Source organism: Anser anser (assembly GCF_964211835.1).
Source record: "Anser anser genome assembly, chromosome: 4".
NCBI lineage: Eukaryota > Metazoa > Chordata > Aves > Anseriformes > Anatidae > Anser > Anser anser.
Genome location: NC_139724.1, coordinates 5,940,659 through 5,960,090, shown reverse-complemented (window position 1 = coordinate 5,960,090; position 19,432 = coordinate 5,940,659). Strand labels below are relative to the sequence as shown.

General features: G+C 40.6%; 1 protein-coding gene and 1 long non-coding RNA gene across 5 annotated transcripts in view; one reads left to right on the top strand and one right to left on the bottom strand.

The window, feature by feature from the left end:
* Window positions 1–19,432, top strand: part of ARHGEF38 (Rho guanine nucleotide exchange factor 38) — a 47,417-nt gene that overhangs the window by 21,501 nt on the left and 6,484 nt on the right. For all 4 annotated transcript variants that reach the window (XM_083835529.1, XM_083835527.1, XM_083835526.1 and 1 more), the window contains exons 4-11: window positions 3,696–3,843; window positions 6,876–6,893; window positions 10,804–11,003; window positions 11,514–11,647; window positions 13,299–13,403; window positions 14,585–14,707; window positions 17,190–17,510; window positions 19,159–19,299. In XM_083835529.1, the coding sequence (XP_083691655.1) occupies window positions 3,696–3,843; window positions 6,876–6,893; window positions 10,804–11,003; window positions 11,514–11,647; window positions 13,299–13,403; window positions 14,585–14,707; window positions 17,190–17,510; window positions 19,159–19,299 (1,190 nt within the window). The remainder of the gene's footprint in view (window positions 1–3,695; window positions 3,844–6,875; window positions 6,894–10,803; window positions 11,004–11,513; window positions 11,648–13,298; window positions 13,404–14,584; window positions 14,708–17,189; window positions 17,511–19,158; window positions 19,300–19,432) is intronic.
* LOC310899327 lies at window positions 91–19,246 on the bottom strand. Its single transcript, XR_014584210.1, has 5 exons — window positions 19,145–19,246; window positions 18,331–18,454; window positions 17,182–17,336; window positions 7,469–7,610; window positions 91–1,465 (listed from the first exon to the last, which is right to left on the bottom strand). It is a non-coding gene; the product is annotated as an uncharacterized lncRNA (long non-coding RNA).

Sequence of the window (19,432 nt, the reverse complement as noted above, 5' to 3'; positions counted from 1 at the left end):
TACAAAGCCACGTGAAAGAATAAACATAACACTCTCCTGTCCTCTACCCTCGTCAGACTTTACTAGTACTGCTCCCAGAGGCTAACTTGCTACAAGCTGTCCACGGTAATGCAGGCAAAAGGAAATGTGAAACCTGTCCAGTGGCTCTGCTGGGCTCGTAACAGGCCTGGTCATGGTGCCCTCATTCCATCCTTCCAGATGTTGACGGGAAGAAAGGATGGAGAGAGTGAGTTTAGCATGAGTAAATACCACAACACTGAGTTATGCTATATATTGATAACTTAATTTTCATCTAGCTTAATGTTACCTAACTGCTCATGCTTAGACCAACTCTTATATTGCATGCTCATACTTATACCACTTGAGAAAAGCATTAAAATTGATTGGAATAATAAATACATAAAAAAAAAACCCACATTGTAAGCATATTTACTGGCAATATAATCCATGTAAGAGGTGATTAAGTGCAATTAACAGGGACATGGTCAGTAAAAGAAAGAAAGCTGTAATTGATACAGAGCTTGTGGGAATCTGTGTAGGAATGCTTGTAGGGATCACAAGTATTTTTAGCAAATGGATTGTCCTTGGATGTATCACAGCAATCATGTGTCATGCAGCTCAGGCCACGACTGTTATGGCTGTGATCTATTCACTTGACCTTCTGGCACAGCTGGAAAAAATTAAGAAGTTTCCATTCATCAGCTCTTCTGTAACTGCTTATTCAGTGCAGAGGCAGTAGGTGATCCAGCTTACGGGATCAGGTGAGAAATCTTAATTAGCTTCAGTGCAAAGTCAGCCAGTTTAGTTTAAAAAACTTTCAGCTATGTTTCAGAGGTTCTCTTTTCCCTAAACTGACCACATACCACAGGTAACGTGTTACGGAAAAAAAAACATCTCACAACTAATGGGGTAAAAACTTATCGGTTGACATTTGACTAGGAAATATGGTATTAAAGCATACGAGGCTTGGGAAAAGTATTAATCCTAGTATGTCTCAATCTGGTTTGCCAAGGCAACAGCTTAACGTAGTTTGATGAGACTGTGTTGTTTGGCAGGATTTCAATAAAAGTGCATCATGATGAGTCATACCCTTAATAAGCAATGTTCTATTCTAGCAGGAAGTGGCTTTCTCACAGCAAGGAGAATCATCCTTTTAGTTCTCTGCCATATCCAGAAGTAAAGACAAACAATTTCATCCATCTATTAGGGTGTACTTCTCCAGAATCAGACAAAGAAACGTGAAAATATATGGGATTTTGGATCAGAGGGTTGGCTTAATTATGGCAGGGAAAAAGATGGAATGTGAGGTGAAAGCACTTCTTCCAAAGGCTGAGAGAAAAGCAGGGAGGATAATTGCATCACTATAAGCAATAAGTCAGTAAGTTTGCCATCCTTTAGAAGTAGAACAGATGATAATTGTGTCTTGAGGATCCTCATATTCAGTGTAAAAGTTGTTAAAGCCAGTCTGTGGAAAAAACAGGATGAGAATCTCTTTAGCACACCCATTATGTTCTATCGTGTTTATGGTATTTAAAGATCTTCCATCAAAACATCCTCCTTTGGAAGGCAACCCAGTCACAGTGAGGTTGAAGAGAACTGCTGTTTCACTGGTTTGAAACTAAAACAATGTAGTTGCTTATATTTATGTCTTTTGATGACAGATTTGGATCTGTCAGAATGCACAAAAGACTCAGTATTTTCAAACCTGTGCCCAAATATGTATTTCTGGCCCCTAAAGCAAGCTCCCACAGTGATATGCTCAAAGATCAACTGATTTAATCCATACAACTCAAAACCAAGAAGAGCTTTAAGCTTAGGAACCTTGGCTGCTTTTAAAAGATACCATCCATGAAATCAGCACATCATTTTTTTCACATCATTTAGCATCAATGAAAATACCTGTCATTATGGCGCAGTACATCAATGAACAGATCTTGGTCATCTCTGTTTTGGAAGACAGAATGATCATTTCCAGGCTCTAGTATATGCTGAAGGGAACTATAAGTCTCTAGTTTGCATTTTTGCTACAGAAAACATAACCTCTCCTGAGAGCTTAGCATTACTACAGGCTGTGCTAAGCACTTGGAGCTCTGCTTAAAGTTAGTGAAAAGTGTGAGAGCTCAGCATCTCTGTAAAGCAGGCAGCGAGGGTGCAGAATCAGGAGAGAGCTTGTTAAGGTTTCCCCTCACACTGTTGGCTAGTAAAGGCCAGTATAGAGAGTTCATGGGAATGTCAGGAGGCAACGTGTCTTGTCAGCCATCAGCATCAGCATTTAACACAAGATAGAGAAAATAGGGATGACAGAACCTGAAGAAGATTCAAGTAGAGGATGCTGGTGCTTTTCTGACTGTGGCCTTACAGTAACTAAAATGAACTTCTGTGGTCTTAACTCAGTCATTGTTGTTCCCTTGTTCGCACCTTGAAACCAACATGCATTAGACAGCCCAGTTAACCTTCACTGCTAGGGGAAAAAACCCAGAGCTGTGTTACTGTGGTAACTGAATCATTTTTCACTTTACGACAGAGCAGTTCAATGCAATGTATTATGAAACAGCCCACTCCGGTCAGGATGAAACATGCAGGATGCCTGACAGCTTTGTGCTTGCTGTGAATGAACGGAGAGCTCCCAATTAACACGGTGTTCGGCTTTTAACTTTAATAATCATTGCTATAACTCAACAGGAATGTTTATAAAACATCTGACTGGTTGCCATGTAGATATTATTTCTCTGTAAATGCCCCAGACAGTAGTTTACACCATCACTATTGTTTATAGTGTGTATTGCCAAGGATGCTGATCAGGGTGCTGCTGCGTAAGTGTAAGGGCCAAATGAATATCTCAGCAGAAAAGATGAAGGATGCCTTCTCCATTCGGATAATATTTCTTAGGTACACAGAAACAGGAAGGGGGGCTTTAGGCTGAGAGAATTACGCACCAGAATTAAATGGGAAATGAGTGCAGGACTACTTCAGTGCCTCTAAAATTCCCAACTGTTTTGGGGGCAAAATGGTGTCGTAGAGGACTGGAAATGTAAATGTTTTCCCCTTTCAGTTGTATATAAACCTAAGGGCTATATAGAAATGGCTGCAATCCACAGTGGTTTTATTTCATTAGGGGAGGGGTGGAGGTTGTTCCAGTGTCACGTAAAGAAAAATCTCTACTCTAGGCCATAACAACTGCCATTTCAGGATGCTGCAAAACAGATAAACGTGAAATGGATAATGGGAGATGGAGTCATTATTCCCGTTATAACCCATTTAAGTTCATATTCAGTTGAAAAAAAAGTCAAAGGGAAAATTAACATGGTTACACGCACTCCTCCTGCCAGCCCACACCACCACAATGCTCTCCCCTTAACAGCGAAGCTCTCCTGTTTGGTTTTCACTGAAGGGGTGTTAAGGTGGGGCAGTGAATTAGGGGATTGTATATGAAAGGGTGCAGGTGTAGAGGTTTCATCCCTTTTCCAGGGGGAATTTTTGTGCATTAACACTGATATAATGGTGCCCGGCTATGACAAAGATGAGCAGCTGAGAAATACATGTAATAAATAATGCACATAAACACGCAAGATCGTTTCTAAGGGAAGTAAAGTGGAAGCCAGCCTTTTTAGCTCACAGCTAATGTGGTGGAATAATAAAACTCCTTCTGAGATGCTGTTGTCTGGCTTGACACGCTTTGTTTTTCTCTTTAACAGGGGAAGTGTTCTTGCAGATTAAAGGCCCACTAGAAGACACATATAAAATCTACTGCTATCGCCACGATGATGCACACACCATGCTGGAATCCTATGAAAAGGATGAAGAACTAAAGCAGCATTTAAGACACTGTGTACAGTCCTTAAAGTAAGATCTTTTCAAATGATGATTTCCGTCCATAGTCAGTTGCCTAGCAGGGAACATTTTAAATGGATGTAGATGAAAGGTCCCCTGTAAATCCAGAGTTTTATGAGGCTTGCTGGGAGCTCTGGCTTATGCTGCTTTCATGAAAAGATGACAAGCCAGGGGCCATGATTAGATTTCTTTCTCTCTAGGATGGCCAAAAATAGAACAAGAAAGGTTTCTCTTCCCTTAGCTTCAGTGCCCCATACTGGCAGAAGAAATGCTGCATCATATAATGGGCTGCTGGGAACACCTTGCCCGGCTCCTAGGAAACATACTGCCCCCATTTTCAGCACTTGCCCGAGTTAAAATAGCGTGCGCTAGAGCTGTTCACACACTCTGGTGTTTCTGGGCCCCTGCTGTAAGGCCCCAGGGATCTGGAGCCTCGTGATGGGGATATTTGATAGCGGTCAGTACTGAAGCAGGCTGTCAGGTCCCACCAGTGGAATTTGCTTCGTGCCATCGTCGCCAGCTCCAGCCCCTCAGGAAAATGTTTTGAGACCTCAGGGTGAAGCACAATAAATGTCTCTCTGTTTCCTTCCATGTGGCTTCCTCCTGCACCCGGTCACGAGAAGCAGCTCACTTTCTCCATGGGGAGCGCTTCTTTTCCCACCCACAAGCTCCCTTGCTCCCTCATTTTCTCAAAAATCTTGCACAGAGCTGTCAAGAGGGAGCATACCATGGTCCTTCAGATCATAGGTCTCTTAGGTCTCTCTCCAGCTCCAGAAAAGGCCCGTGCTGCATGCTTCCAGGAGAGATGTAAAGCTATCACAAATAATTAATGGAGTGTACATCAGCAACAGATATTTCAACTATACCCCAGCTAATGATCAGTCGGCAGAGATGCGTTAAGACTTAGGAGATGGGAAGTATGCTGGAGTGAAATCTGGAAATAGTGGCAGAAGAAACCATTATCAAAATTAAAAGAGAAACGTTTCCTTTGAAGACAGTTTATACTGAAAATAAGTCTTACTTTGTGCAACATGTCCAGTTATTAAATAGATAGCAAAGTATATGTGCAGGGTACTGAGGCTTTAACCACCCTGGAAGCTGAAAGAAATAGATTTTCATATAAACTCAGGCTTTCAGGCTAACGGATGGCCAGGTAACATCCCCTAAGGGGGTGTTTTAGTTGCTGACTCCTACAATATTCTTTTCCGGCTAATCAAGAGAAGTTGTTACTGTCATTCACTCATCCCTACTGCTGAGCCAAGAGGATATGGAAGGAAGTAAAGATAAAAGATAGTGTCCATGTATATGCTGGGGTGGAAGTAGCCACTTGAATTCCAGAGGCAGTAAGAGAAGCTCCTGTTCCATCATCACAGCTGGGATTTGTGAAGAGAAAGGATATTTTATGCTGAACCATTGTAGCCTTTGGTAGCAGGAAGTGACAACACCTTCCTCACAATGAAGCCTTGTTTTGTCTTGTTCTTTCCTGAGTAGCCTTTAAACAGGAACCAATGAAAAAAACACAACTGCATGTATACTACGTTGTGCTTTTCTCCCAGTGGCTAGGAACTGCTGCCAATTCAAACACGAAGACCTGAAAGCGCACACTCAGATGTGGAGCTGTGGTCACCTAAACCTTCTTACTTATTAGAGAGCACTTGTCCTAGGAAGAAAACTATGCAGCATTTTTACCAAATAAGTTGCAGACTGTTTTATGATGTGAGAGATAAGATACATGGGGGGCAGTGACTGCTATTTTTGAAAAATGTTTACTTCTTAAATATTTTTTTTTTCCTTGGGAAGAATATTGTTACATTTTAAAACATTTAAAAAGTCTAACTAGAGGCTTCTGTTCCTCAGCTGAGTAATATCTGCCATGCAAAAAACGACTTCTGTATCAGGAGTAATTTGAAAGTGGCACTCTGCACATCTGTACAGACAAATCAGATTTAATTAGCCATGCTTAGATTCCTACTCCTCCTGTTGACTGCAGAGGAGAAATTCCATCCCAAAATGTAGGTGTCTGCCTTGGAGACATGTGCAAATCCAAATTCTGTAGAATCCCATGTTTAAGCAGCAATTATGCAAAACGGGGATGTTGTTTGCTAGCTTAGCCAAAGAAATGCAGCTGGTAAAAATGAAAGGATGCTGGCAACTACCTGCTCTGCTTTCAGTCTGAAGTAGTTTGGTCAACTATTACAGGGGCAGAGGGACGTCACGAGCACTCAAAGAGCTGATGGTGCAGAAGCGATGAAAGCGGCAGCTTCCAGATGCTCAGTTAGCCACTGGTGGGCGAGGAGATAGGAGTGCAGGCAGGCAGAAAGCAGTGGCTGATGATGTGATGTCAGCGCTCCGTATCAGAAAAGCCGAATGCAGAGATGAAGCAACATTTTGGTTCCCTTGCATTGGGGTGAACTTCTTGAAGTTCAGTCGTACCAGAAGGAAAATATTCTATGGGCATGTTCGCATATTTCCAAACTACAATCGTATGTCCCTGCTGCTTTCAGTATATATATCGACATTATTCTACTCTCAAGAGGTTTCGGTTGATATGTAGCCTCCCAAAAAATAGAATAATGTCATTGATTCTCTATCCTAAAAGGCTGAAATGTATTCTTTTGCATTTAGAAATATGTTTTTACTTAAAGAAAGTAGACAGGGATGTATTTAAAGTGTAAGAATAACATGCTTAATTTTGCTTTCTGTATTAAGGACTTGATGATACTTACTGTTACTAGCACAGTGACCCAAACTTCCTTCTCTAACAGTTTTAGAAGAAGATGACTGGGCTTTACAGCTAAAGCCAGGTTTCTGACAATTCTTTTTCATTTGGGGCTGTCCTTTCAAAAAGATATAGGGCCAGATTCATTGGTACCCTCTGGCTGTTTCGTGCAGTTCTGCTGACACACAGCAGCCATAAACCTAAGTTAACTGGCCAGTTACAGCTGCTCTGTGTCACTGAAGTGTATCTGAGAATCTGGCCCATGATCTGTATAAATCCTTTTAAGAGGAAGCTAATATATGTTTTGGTTTCTTTTCTTTTGCAGAAAGATGTACGAGGAAGAGTAAGTACTGTATCTTTTTTCTATGTAAAATAATCTTGAAAATACCATTTATTTATCTTATGCTTAAAACTGTACACGTGGAAATTTTAAGAAAACAAACCTGTTTCCGTATAATGTATAGATTTCTACAGGACATGTGTGATAAAGACTCTCAGTTTTAATTTCTCTAAGCCTGTCTGGTTTTCTAATTACTACTGCACCAGCTTTGCACTATTTTTCAAAACTTGTGGTTGATGAAGCTACTTAATTTGGTTGCCAACTCATTCAGAGCCCTTTATTACCACCTTGTTGTCTAATAAATGTCTTAGAGAGCTCCGAGGTCCTCAAGAGTGCTTGTCAACAACTTAATGTCAAACATGAAAATCCAGACACCCTTAAATCATTCTGCATTAGGGCCCTGTGGACCTGCTCAACACACACTAGGCTCACAGGTAAAGCTATTCCTAAGGTGACGACACCTTTGGTAGCCCTAAATATGTAAGAAATCTGTCTTTCTCCAGAGCTTTCCTCTGGCAGTGGCTGGAGGGTCATCAAAAAAGAACAAGCCCATGGCAACACTTTGCCAGAACACTCACCCAGCCTCTGAAACCTCGTGGTTAAGGGACTTCTATGCTTAACGTGACATCTTTGAAAAGCTTAAGGTAGAGTTTATCACTTCTGCAGTTTTGGACATCCAGCAGGTCAGGATCATTGAAATGCAACAACTCCTGAAGTTACCTGCAGGGAGAGGTCAGAGAAGGGGTTAGCTAAACTAAAGAAAATGATTACAACCTAGACTGAAATGTTAAGGGAGAAAAGAGGAGCGGGCATGCTTTATACAGGTAGGAGAGGAACATCTCTAAAGTCAGACAGTCAGTCAGACATCATAAATAAAGTCAGTGTAAAATAGACTTTGAAAGATTTGCATATTAAAATCCTAAATTGGGGTTTTCAAGATTTATTCTGTGATTTGAAATAATTTTCCTCCATTTGGTTTTGATAAAGGATGTTCTATAATCCTTTCTCAAAAGGAGTGGGGTTCTTAAGAGGAACACAGCATACCCGGAGAGTAACAGTAAGATCATGTGAGAGAGCAATGCATGTCGAAATAACGCAAGACTGGTTGCTCTAATAACTCTATCAGAAATTAACATCCAGTTTTCTACTTTGAACAGTTTCTAGTGGACCATAGCTTACAACCCACTTGCTGAGTTGAAACTGGCTCTTGTAAAGCTGCACAAGGAGCGATGCTGGCTACCTTGTGTGGCATGGTGGCATTTCTGTTTCCCTCTGAAGGGCAGGGCACTCAGAAATGCCACTTCCTGCGATTCAGTGTGGAAGCTGCGGAGTTGCAGCAGCCCTTGGGCAGGACTGCACCTGAAAATCTGCTTAATGGTGAACAGGAAAGCACGGTGTAACTCACCCCAAACCATCTCCAAGATTGCTTTTCATTCAAGCATGATCAAGAAAACAATTATATACATAACAGACAATGCTGCCCTTTGCTATCAACTAGATGGGCTGAATTCTGCCTGGATTAACAACTGTGCAGCCTCAGTGAATTCCCTGGGTTTGCATGAAAGCCTTACGGCAGAGTGCATTATTTGCCCTGCACGTTTTGTACTAAGATTAGCTCTCACACAGTAAATCATAAAGCCCAAGTCTTTAGGACATGCTGCGGCCCATGATGCACGCACACAAATTCAGAACTGCCAAGCCAAATATGACACTGTCCTCAGCCCTGTGATACCATACTGGCTATCATGTTCACCACTGGACCTACCTGCAAGACACTGAGAGCATGTGAAACTTAATCCTGAAATCACCTCTCTTTGCGTAGCTCACCACCATGTATTTTTTAAAGCGGTGGCAGTCTTTCTGTATTTGTGAGTTTGCTTTGTTGTGAGGAGGGAGGCAGGGCACGCTGTGAAGCTCACCGCAGTGAAGCCAGCTGCATTTACTGCAGAGCTATGGTGATAATTTGCGATGAGATTAGAGCAGCTACTTACAACCCAGAGTACTTGCTAAATTCACGATAAGATGGGGGAGAGGCTGGAGCAGCACTGCAAATGAATTATCAACTTAATTTTCTGCACAATGGATGTCACAAGCCTGTTTCAGTCGTGTGGCAAGGCCACATCCTGCCTGGCTGCTGGGTGTATACTAACAGGGACATTGGAAACGGGGCTCATCCAGGGAGAGAGGTGATCATCAGATAATCTTGCTGGGGAGAATTAGACGAGTCGAACTTTGTGGCACTTCGTGCCCCAGGGAGTCATTATCTTATAACAAACCTACTATCTCTCAAACCATATTGCTAGACTGTGTCATGCAGATACGCAAACAGAGGGCTGTTTATCACTTGGGCAGCTGTCCAAAGTGCAACTGTATAAAGAGAAGACACTTGAAGATTTTTCCATTCATGAGGCAGCTTTTATAGATTTGCATTCATGGGGCTTTTCAGAGAAAACAATAACAATTTAAGATTTTTTTCTCCTTATTGCTGCCAGAAGCTGAAAGAAGGCAAAATAGCTCTATATATTTAATGTAGGATAGAGGGGAAATGAGGGGGATTGAAATGATGAGAAGGTTTGGGGACATCAAGAAGCTCTAAAAGGCATCTACTGTTAATTTTTTTCATGCGGAACTTTTCACAGATTATGCCTGTGCAAGAGAGATGGTTTAAATATGCAGATGTCTCTTCTAAAAGGCATTCAAATTGTTTGTTAATTAGTCAGCAGTAAGGATTGGCTGTTGTACTTTTTATACATATAAAAGTGGGAAGGAAAGCTTTTTTTTTCTCTTTTACTCTTTCTGCTGCACAGAACAATAGATGTCAGCCTGCAAAACCGAGTGGATGTTCCCTGGTTTTTATACTTTCCTTCTATGTTGTAATATTCCATCTTCCCATATTCGGAAATCCTTCTTCCCCTAGCATTACCTCTTGCACAGTTGCTGTCAGACAACCTTTTTCCTTCCAAGACAGCCTTTTTGGGCATGCAGATGGAAGGCCTGCACTGCTTTACTGTCCTTCACGCTGTCACCAACTGCTCACTCACGGTTTCAAGGTGGGGGTCTGTGAGGCAGGGGCAGTTCACAGCAGCACCAGTAGTGCCCTGTGCCAGCCCTGTGCCCGTGCTGGAAGCTGCGACCTTGGTCCCCACATCCTTCAGCCACCCGGGGCAGCTGCCTGTTCTGCTGACTTCCAACAGGACAGACTGCATCTGGGTGAATGCCCTGTGTGTTCAGTGTTCCCCCAGACCAGATCTGGTACCCTGGTACCTGGAGGCTCAGGCATCATGCAATGTCACCTACTGGAAGCCAGCTCAGAAAAATAGCAGGTAAATAGCAGAGCTTGCACTGGCAAGTTGAGAGGTATTGTGAGAAGGGATGCAGCAGTGAAAGGGCATCCCGTTTACTCACAACATGGAGATGTTGCAATTTTAAGGCTGAAGGCCCAGAGCAGGATGTAATAGCTTCAGTCACATGCATTTCTCAAACTTCCTGTTATTTGCTCTTCCACCTACGTCTCCCTTCTTGGGTGTTGTGGTGTGCAAGTTGTACCATACACGCCCCTCAGACTGAGTGGGCCAGTTTCAGAGGTAATGTCTAAGCAATAGTCTGGCAAGTTGCTGAAAATACAGAAAACTCAGACCTGGTGTGTATTTCTCACTGAGGGGGCGAGAGGATGGTTTCGTTTACAACGGCCCATGTTCCCTGACAGATGTATCTTATTTTTTGACTTAAGTGGTGATTGCACTTCTATGACTCAGTGCAAAGCATTGCTCTGGTTTTGATATTTTCTGTAGTTGAAAGCTCAACTGAAGGATATAAAAGGCAGCAGCTTCAATGACTAGACAGAAGTAATAAGATTTTTTTTTGTCTTCAAGGAGTTTCTCCTTATGTGACTTTTTCTTGGTATAAATTATAGAGGAAAGCCAAATCTAATGGATATGGGATCCCTGATGATCAAACCAGTACAACGGGTGATGAAATATCCCTTGTTACTCTGTGAACTCTTGAATTCAACTCCTGCTTCTCACCCTGACCACAAGGCTCTACAAGAGGCCCTTTTTGCTATGAAAAACATTAATGTGAACATCAATGAACTTAAAAGGAGGAAAGATTTAGGTAAGAAAAAGGCACAGTAAATTCGTCTGTCTGTAGGTTTGGGCTGGCAGTTACAAGAGAGGTTTCAGCTCCAGTCATATTGCCACAACAGTTTTGTAAGCTTATACTTAACTTGTATAGTACACTGGGCTTCGAGAAAGTAACAGATCCCTTTATGTCACTTGTCCTCAGCAGCTATGTTATCTGACAAAGGATGCAGACTCCAGAAACATGAAAATGATGAAAGAATTCATGTCATATCCATGTTCATCGTCAGTTATGCAGTTGCAAACACTGATAATAATTAAGACGCTGTGATAGCACTATTTCTTATAGACTTGCCGTGCTGAAGCCTTAACTTCACTCTTCTCAAGGCTAGCATTGATAACAGGGTTTTCATCATTTTCACACAAGATTACAGCAAGTGACATCAAAGTGTCTGGTCTCAAATGGTTTCATATTTGTATCCCCATCCCTGTGAAAAGCCCTGTGAATACAGACTATTAGTGTCATGAAATTCTCTGTCTGCAGTGCTGAAGTATAAGAGGAATGATGATGATGAAACCCTTAAAGAAAAGTTTTCCCGACTGAATATTCACTCCATTAGCAAGAAATCCAAGAGGGTCACCAGCCATCTGAAAATACTGACGGGGGGAGAACCTCAGGTACTTACTCATCCAACTGCAGATTTGCATTGACAGCTTCAGTTCTGCTTTTGCACTGGGCATTTTTAAAGACATTTTGGAAATACAGTTTGTGGTGTTGCTTTTTTCCTGCATCATTTATAAAGTCATTTTCTGAGTGTCACATTAAGACAGGAAAGATCTTTGTGATTGAAACAGAAAATAACATAATGTATTCTCTACCTTTTCCTCTTTTATCTAAGTTTCTCAAACTTCTGATCTTTAGCAGAGAGGAAGTGACCGGTAGTTTTGTGAAAATCAGCCTCTGATCAGCTCTTTGTGGATAAACTGGCAATCCTTATTGTTGGTTTTGTGAACAAGTTCTGGCCATTTTACTCTGCACCTAACATTCAGGTCCTGAGTCCTGCAAAGAAGATGAGTAATACTCCTGATTAGTAAAGGCCACGGCTTTTGCCTCCACATGCATAAGGATCTGTAACCATCAAAATTACCAGAGGCAAAGAACTCTGGGATAAATCCAATGGGGGTTGGGTGGCCAAAACCAAAATGCTCTTTCATAATTTCAAGGTTGTGATTCAAAACCTACCAGGATAAACACATTCAGAAAAGCTTCAATCTAAATCTCAAAGAAAATCAATTATAACTGACCTTGAAAATGGTATCTGGTGCACCTCTCTACATGAGATAGCTGATTGTGGCAAGGTCACTCGCCTTTCTAGATGTGACTTTACAAGATTTGTGCCGTTTTTTTCCTGTTTTGTTTTTTATCAGTGGTTTCCCCCTTTCTCTGACACAAACTACCCACATTTATTTTTTCTGCTTTTTATTTGCACAATGGAAATTTTTGTATTTTCACTGGTTTTCCCACCAAATCCCATGGCAGAGTAGAACACTGACAAGGCTACACAATCAAAGAAAACTATGGAATGAGACTTGATTAAGAGAAGGTGTGATTTTTTTAGATGCCTTTTTTTTTTAATTAACCTTAAAATATTTGAGAATTTAGAATAAGGAGATATGTGTGTATATGTGTAAAGATCCAGCCCTCTCTTCTGCTTAAGTAAAGAAAGTCTTCAATTCACATCTCTGAAAAATGCTGTGACCCTTACAGCAACTCTCCTGAAAAACAGACTTGAGATTTCTTAAATTCCTTAACTAAAAGGTAGGCAGAAATAAATGTATTTTCAGGCAGAATAAGAAAAGTAGAGAAGCTCGTTTCCAGCTGCTGAGGTTACAAGCTGAAGAGCTGGCGTGGCTCTAGAGCTAACAGCTCCACCTACAGCCTGCCTGGGAGAAATCTCTCCATTACCCACCCGAATGAGCACGCAGGGAAATAATGCTATGGCATAAAACTATATTATCTTATCACCATTGTTCCCCCAAATGGAGCAACAATAGACAAAAAATTGAGAGTTTTACTGATACATGTAGATGTGCTTATAACGAAGCAACTGTTTGCTTCCATTCGGTTTGGCAAAAATTAAAATCTGTCATATTGCCCAGTGTCTTTGACTTTTCTTGGATTAAAAGTGGAGTTTGGGAGAATTAGGGACCAATCTGTTCTGCTTTCAAAGGGAGGAGTTCAGGGAAGGTTTGGGATTTTTCCAGCAGAGCCCTAGGCACTTCTTTAATTAGCCAGACTCCAAAATAACAGTGGAAACATCTATTTTAGGTGAAAGATCAAACCTTTAATAGGGAAGAAAAGCTGTTTCGAAGTTTAGAGAAGACTGTGAAATTGTGTGTGAAGAACATTTCATCCTCCTCACAACACCTACAGGTGGGTACATGCCTTTATGAAATCCGTGGCCACAAACCACGTCCATAACCAGTTTAGCAGACATTTCTGCCCCTGGTTAGGCAACACCAAATTATTTATAAGCAGGCTTTTCTACATCACACTGTTAAATAAATCAGCTGTGCTTCTGCTGCATTACTGGGCAAAGAAGTTATGAAGCCCATTCTTCTGCCTTTTTTTCCTCACATAATTAGGAACCAGGCTCTGTGGAAACCCATGGGTACAGTGCAGTAAAGAAAGTGCTGTCTGGTAGCACAGTTACTACTTTCAGTCACTGTGCAAATCCATCATATATATCACATACAAATCCTGTAGTGGAGCACCAACTAGTTGTCATAAACAATGGCAGAAATGAGTTGCAGCCACATGAATTAAAACGTCCTAAAATACGTGTTTTGGACATAAGGACTCCTTCCTTAATTCTCTTGCTAGGTGGTGTCGAGGGTTAGCATTAGATGGACAGAGTTTTCAAGTGCTGTAAATGTTTTTGCTTTAATCTACCCCTCAGAAGATGTGGGTTGGCTGGTAACTTACCAGCTTTTTCCCTCTCGTGGGCAACTTGTCAACTTTGTAGAAGCCACAAGGTGTACGTGTGCCCAAGCTGGACCTGGAGTTTGTTTGAGAGGTAGGCAAGATCGATAGCCAGCTGGCCAGAGCTTATCACAAACACACCTTGTTTGGTTCAGCAAACAGGGGAAGGGCTGTGAGCTCAGCCGACAAAAGTTGTTGCCTGTAATGGTGTTGACAGTTCCTTATCCAAACGGATGCACACTTCATTAAGATTAAAATTCACCGTAAGTGAAACACACTGTAGACCTACTTGGTCCTCCAAAATAGGCCTTTCAGAGTGCTGGTGTCTTGCCAAGAAGTAGTTAACTTCCAGTGGGACTTGCATTACATTGGGGCACAGTTTTTTTCAGTTGAATATTAACAACTTTATTCTTCAATAGTTTGCATTGAAAATAGGGAAAACACAGGAAAATATTTTCACAGTAAACAATCCCACAACGGCTGGAAACTGCACAGAAAAAAAAACAAATAGGTATGTGAGATGGAAAATATTTCTGATTCCATCAATATTATTGCAGTATCTGCATGAGTGAATGCAGCACATTAAAACAAATTGTAATGTATTTTCATCTTCCTACCATCTTCTCATTTAGGATTCCATACATCTGGCTGCACAGAACATAACTGGGCTTCAGGAAGTCTTGCAAGACAAAGAAGATGAAGTCAAGAACCACTCGAAAAAACTAAACAATACTGCAAATCTCTGTGAAGACCTTGTAAGTTTATGCAACGCCCAATGTCACACAGATAACTAACTGTCCATGACAGAACAAGTGTATGTGAGAGAGACTCAAGACAGAAAAGAGAAAAAAAAAAAACAACCATAGGAATACATTAGGAAAGATAGATAAGTTTGTTTTTTTTTTAATTCTATAGGAAATCAGATAAAATTAAGCTCAAGTACGTTGTGTTTCCCTGAAAGAGCTAAAGAAAACTTCTTAAGCTAAATTCCTGTGTTGAAGCTAAAATCTTTGTGCTAAATTTGCATGTTTCTTCTGAGCTTCAGACAAGAGCAGCAGATCTCTGCCTTTACTAGTTTTGTTACCAATACTCAGAGTTTCACAGTGACTTTTGAAATCTTTGTTATAGTCATGAATTATTATTAGCTCCTGGAATCATAGATCCATGAAAATCTCAGTTTTATTACTTTTTCAAGTAAGTTACCATGCTTCATATAGAGAAAAGTTGAACAATCTGGATATAGACTATAAAAATTAAAAGAGAAAACAAATCACCTAATAAACTGTAAGATTTTTCACATATTCTCTGGCTTTCAGGGTCCAAAGGAACGTTAATGCCTGTCTCTACTAAGATAGACCAAAATTTCTCTTCAAACAGCTCAAGCTGGAAAAATTCAGAGGTGGAGGTTTTCTTATGCCTTCCTAGGTCTGTGCTGACTAAAATGCAGCTATTCAATCCTTTCCAAAAAAATGAAAACAGCATCTGCCAAAAACCAAAAGGATTTTTGACAGACCACATCCTCCCAGATAATCACAGGGAAGTGAGATGCTGTATTTCCATTCCTTTGAAGTTCCAGAATTTAAAAAGAAACTCAAAAATTAGTCGCGATAATTAGATTTTTTTTTTCGATATCTTTAAATTGAATGAGTGCATAAAGTAAAGAAGAGGAACACCTCTATCATTGCAATGATGAGTGTGTCCAGAACGGAAAATGCTCCTATCCCCTCTCCGCCCCGCCCCTCCCTTTACATAACCATCAAAGAAAAGCAGAAGAAATTCCACAAGAGGTAGAACAGAAAACTTTTCTCAAAACTAAACTTTGTAACTCCTATTGACTCATAACCCAACTGGCCTGAAGGTCTTCGTACTTTACAAAAAGAAACCAACATTTTAACAGTATTTAACTGCGCCATTGTTTTTAACCATGTTTATTTCTATTTATTTTCTATTTGTTTGTGTGTCTTGGATTTAGAAGTCTTTATCTTATGTATATTTAAAACAAACAAACAAACAAACAAACAAAAACCTGTTGTCCTGATGTTGCATAATGAGTAGCTATTTGCATGTTTTCCTGAACGGATGGAGATCTCAGTACTGGGCTCAGAGTATGATATTTCTATCTTTTGTGCATTTGTCCATAATGAATATCTTCCTCTCATGTTTTAGGGAAAATTTTAGGGCAGAAATCCACAATAGCCTCTTCATTTCCAGAAATCAGGACCAGCAGTTTGGAAAAATTGTTTTCTTAACACATCAAAAATTGCTTCACTAAACACAGCCTAGTTTTTGAAGTGGAAATAAAATGGAAACTACCTAGCCAGTGCACATTATCTTGGCCTTGGGAGAGCATTTCTGGTGCTAAAATGGATGTGCCTTCAACCATGGGGTACTACAGAGGGGAAGAGGGATGGTTGCTCTTTTAGTCTCACAATCAACCCAAAAAGTTATTTCACAAAGAACATCCAAGTGTTTTAACATGATGATGAGGTTTACTCAAGAAAAGCCTGTTCTATATTTGAACACATGGCTATCAAAAATAAACGTTATTTAGTGCAATATTAATCCTTTGAGACAATTAGAGGCTAATGGAAAGATCTAAGAAGGATTTATTTTTACAGTTATCTAGTTTTGCTGATTAATAGAGATAAAACCAACAAGCATAGCACAGCTTAATCAAGTGATTGTGTTTGCTTAAGAAGGAATAGAGTTACGGCTATTTCTAGGAAAAAAAAAAAAAAAGAAAAAAGAAAAAAAAAAGAAACCTTTGATATCATTCAAAACAAAGACTGCCATTTAACAAGATGTCATTGTCTCTAGATTTTACATGGGCTGGAAATCTCAGTTTTATTGGAGTGTAACACTACTAGGCACTAAAAAGCACACTCACCTACTCTCCAACTTAAGTATTCATTCCTGCACTGACTCTTGCCTTGTTTTTTCCTCTGTGGTAACACAAAGGGCAGTATCACCAGCTGCATGCTCCAAGGGACCATTTCCATTATCAGAGACTTTAAGTGGCAAACCTGTTACCCATCCTTTGCTGTTATGTTATGTATGATGTTACGAAGGAATTTCTAACTCAGGCTAGACCCTGTGTGAAGCTGCCTCTGACAGCAATACTTTGTGAAGAGCCAGTAACAGATTGCTTGTTAGGCTGCAGTCAGGCTTAACCCGTTACTGGGTCTGAAGAACTGTTTGAATGAAATAATATGTAGTTCTGTTTTATTACCTTTCCAGATGGCTCAACTGGACAAGCTTGTTTTGATTCCTCTCTCAGCACTACAGGCTTTGTTTGCAGGCCCACAGAAGCTCATCCAGAAGCGCTACGACAAGTTGTTGGACTACAACAGCTGCCTTCAGAGGTCAACAGGAGAAGAGCTGGACCTGGCAAAGAAAGACTATGAGGCTTTAAATGCACAGCTAGTGGAGGAACTTCAGGTATTCAACCAAGCAGCCAAAAAGATTGTGTTGAACTGCCTGTATTGCTTCATCACCCTCCTCAGGAATATTATGTCTGCAGCACTTCAATCAAATTCTTCTGTGGTGGTGCCTGTTCCAGTAAGTACATTAGAAATAGGCATAGCTCTGCGTATATGTCTCTTTTTTCTTTCTGCGTGATTTGGGTAGAGATATGTAGGACATGTACCTACATGCTACACCAATTTTACTTGTTCTGCTAAGCAGTCAGACTTTGGGATTTCTTTTTTTGCAAGCTCAGCAAAGTTTAAGTTCGCAGCTTAAGTTTTTTCAGCCTGGACTTTTTGCTGAGAATGATCCTAATGCAGCTGCTCCAGCTGTTGTAGTAAAGGTAATGGCGAGAACATGACAGTAAGGCAAAATGGAGGCAGTCTCTAGCATTTAACCTTGTTTTTTAGGGGGCTCTGCCCTGAACAGCCCAGAAAACAGGGCAAGAGAAATTCTAAGGAAGTTCATGAACAATTCTGGTAGTATTGGATCTGCAGACTCACACTGATGACTGCAGAGAAGTGGCTTAGGAGATCTGATGAAATCATTTCTATGAAAACCAAATTACTTTTAAATCCAAATATGCTGCAGAAGCTCCTGCACAGTAGGAATAGGCAGAAAGGAATAGCTTCATCTATGCTGACATTTTTAGAAAGTTACAATCGTTTCACTCATGTAGTCAAAGCCACAGCAAGGCAAGGATGCCTATCTGAGCTACACAGCAGTGCATTAGTTCCTCCAGCCCACTCGAGTCTTTCTGTGCAGTGTGAGCATTACCTTAAGATTGTGAAATTACTCTTAATTTGTGTGAAAATTACACAATGTTTCAGCTTTGTTGTATTTTTCCCTGAAAGACTTGAACCCTCTTAGAAACACATCTGTGACAATGCCCCCCCCCTCCAAATCCACTCACCTGAACTGGAGCCTAGTAACTGTATCTGGATAAGCCTCTGCATATGAAACACGTTGTACTGAGGCCCTTCTGGAGTATCCCTTTCCACCCAGGAATGAACAAAGCACTTTATAGTCAGGGGCAGCTGAAAAATTGAGAAAGCGAGGTCAGGATCAAAAGATAGAGCTGCACTGTTTAATTGGAAAATGAAGGCTTTTCCTGCATGAAAAAATTGGATCCCTATAATTTGGCCATTTCATGCTTTGGAATACACACTATTGCATCAAGCGTTGCTTTCTATGATGCTTTTCCTACAAAATTACCTTTTTTTCTTTTCTGTTTACATCAGCAAATACATTTGGGGTTAGGCATAGACCAAAAGCACTTACCCAGTGCCACAGAGCTTCAGTTTACCCATCTATCTTTAATCTGGTAGCAGCACACAGTTGCACAAATGCACAGCTGTGGGGTAAGCTACTCCAAGCCTTACAGCACATTGGCCACTCTGTGATAACTGCTGAGATGAGCATTTGCATCTGAAAGCAGGTGGCTCAGTACCATAAATGCAAGGCTGTTCATTTACATTTTTGTTGCTGTTTAGAATATTTTTAATGATTAACTTAAATCACTATGTCTTGTAACTCTAATAGTAATCATTGGAAACTTTTTTTAAGCACAGATCGTTCTTTTCTTTCTGCCTTGTGCCTAGTACACTATAGGATCCGCAGGAAATTGCAGTAACTTGTCAGGTTTTGTGATTCCTAGTGTTCAGCCCATTAAACCAAATCTGCTGTCTCAAATCTCCTTACCATTTTGTTCATGAGATCTAACCCACCTTTGTATTTGCAGCTGTCTTCCTCAAGCATCTGTGAAGTGCAGAATCAGTTGATGGAGGAGGTTCACAAGCTGAATTTTGTAAAAGAAAACAGCAGCGCAACCTTTATTGAAAGAAAACTGAGCTTTGAAAAAAAGAAACCTGTCCCTTCTCCAGTGAGTATCATACATCTGAATTGTATATGAATCATCCTCTTTTGATCACTTTAGAGACAAATCCATATTTATGCCACTTAGAGGGCTTGCTCCCTTCATTGGGAATCTGAATTGGGTTATTGGAATGAAGCTG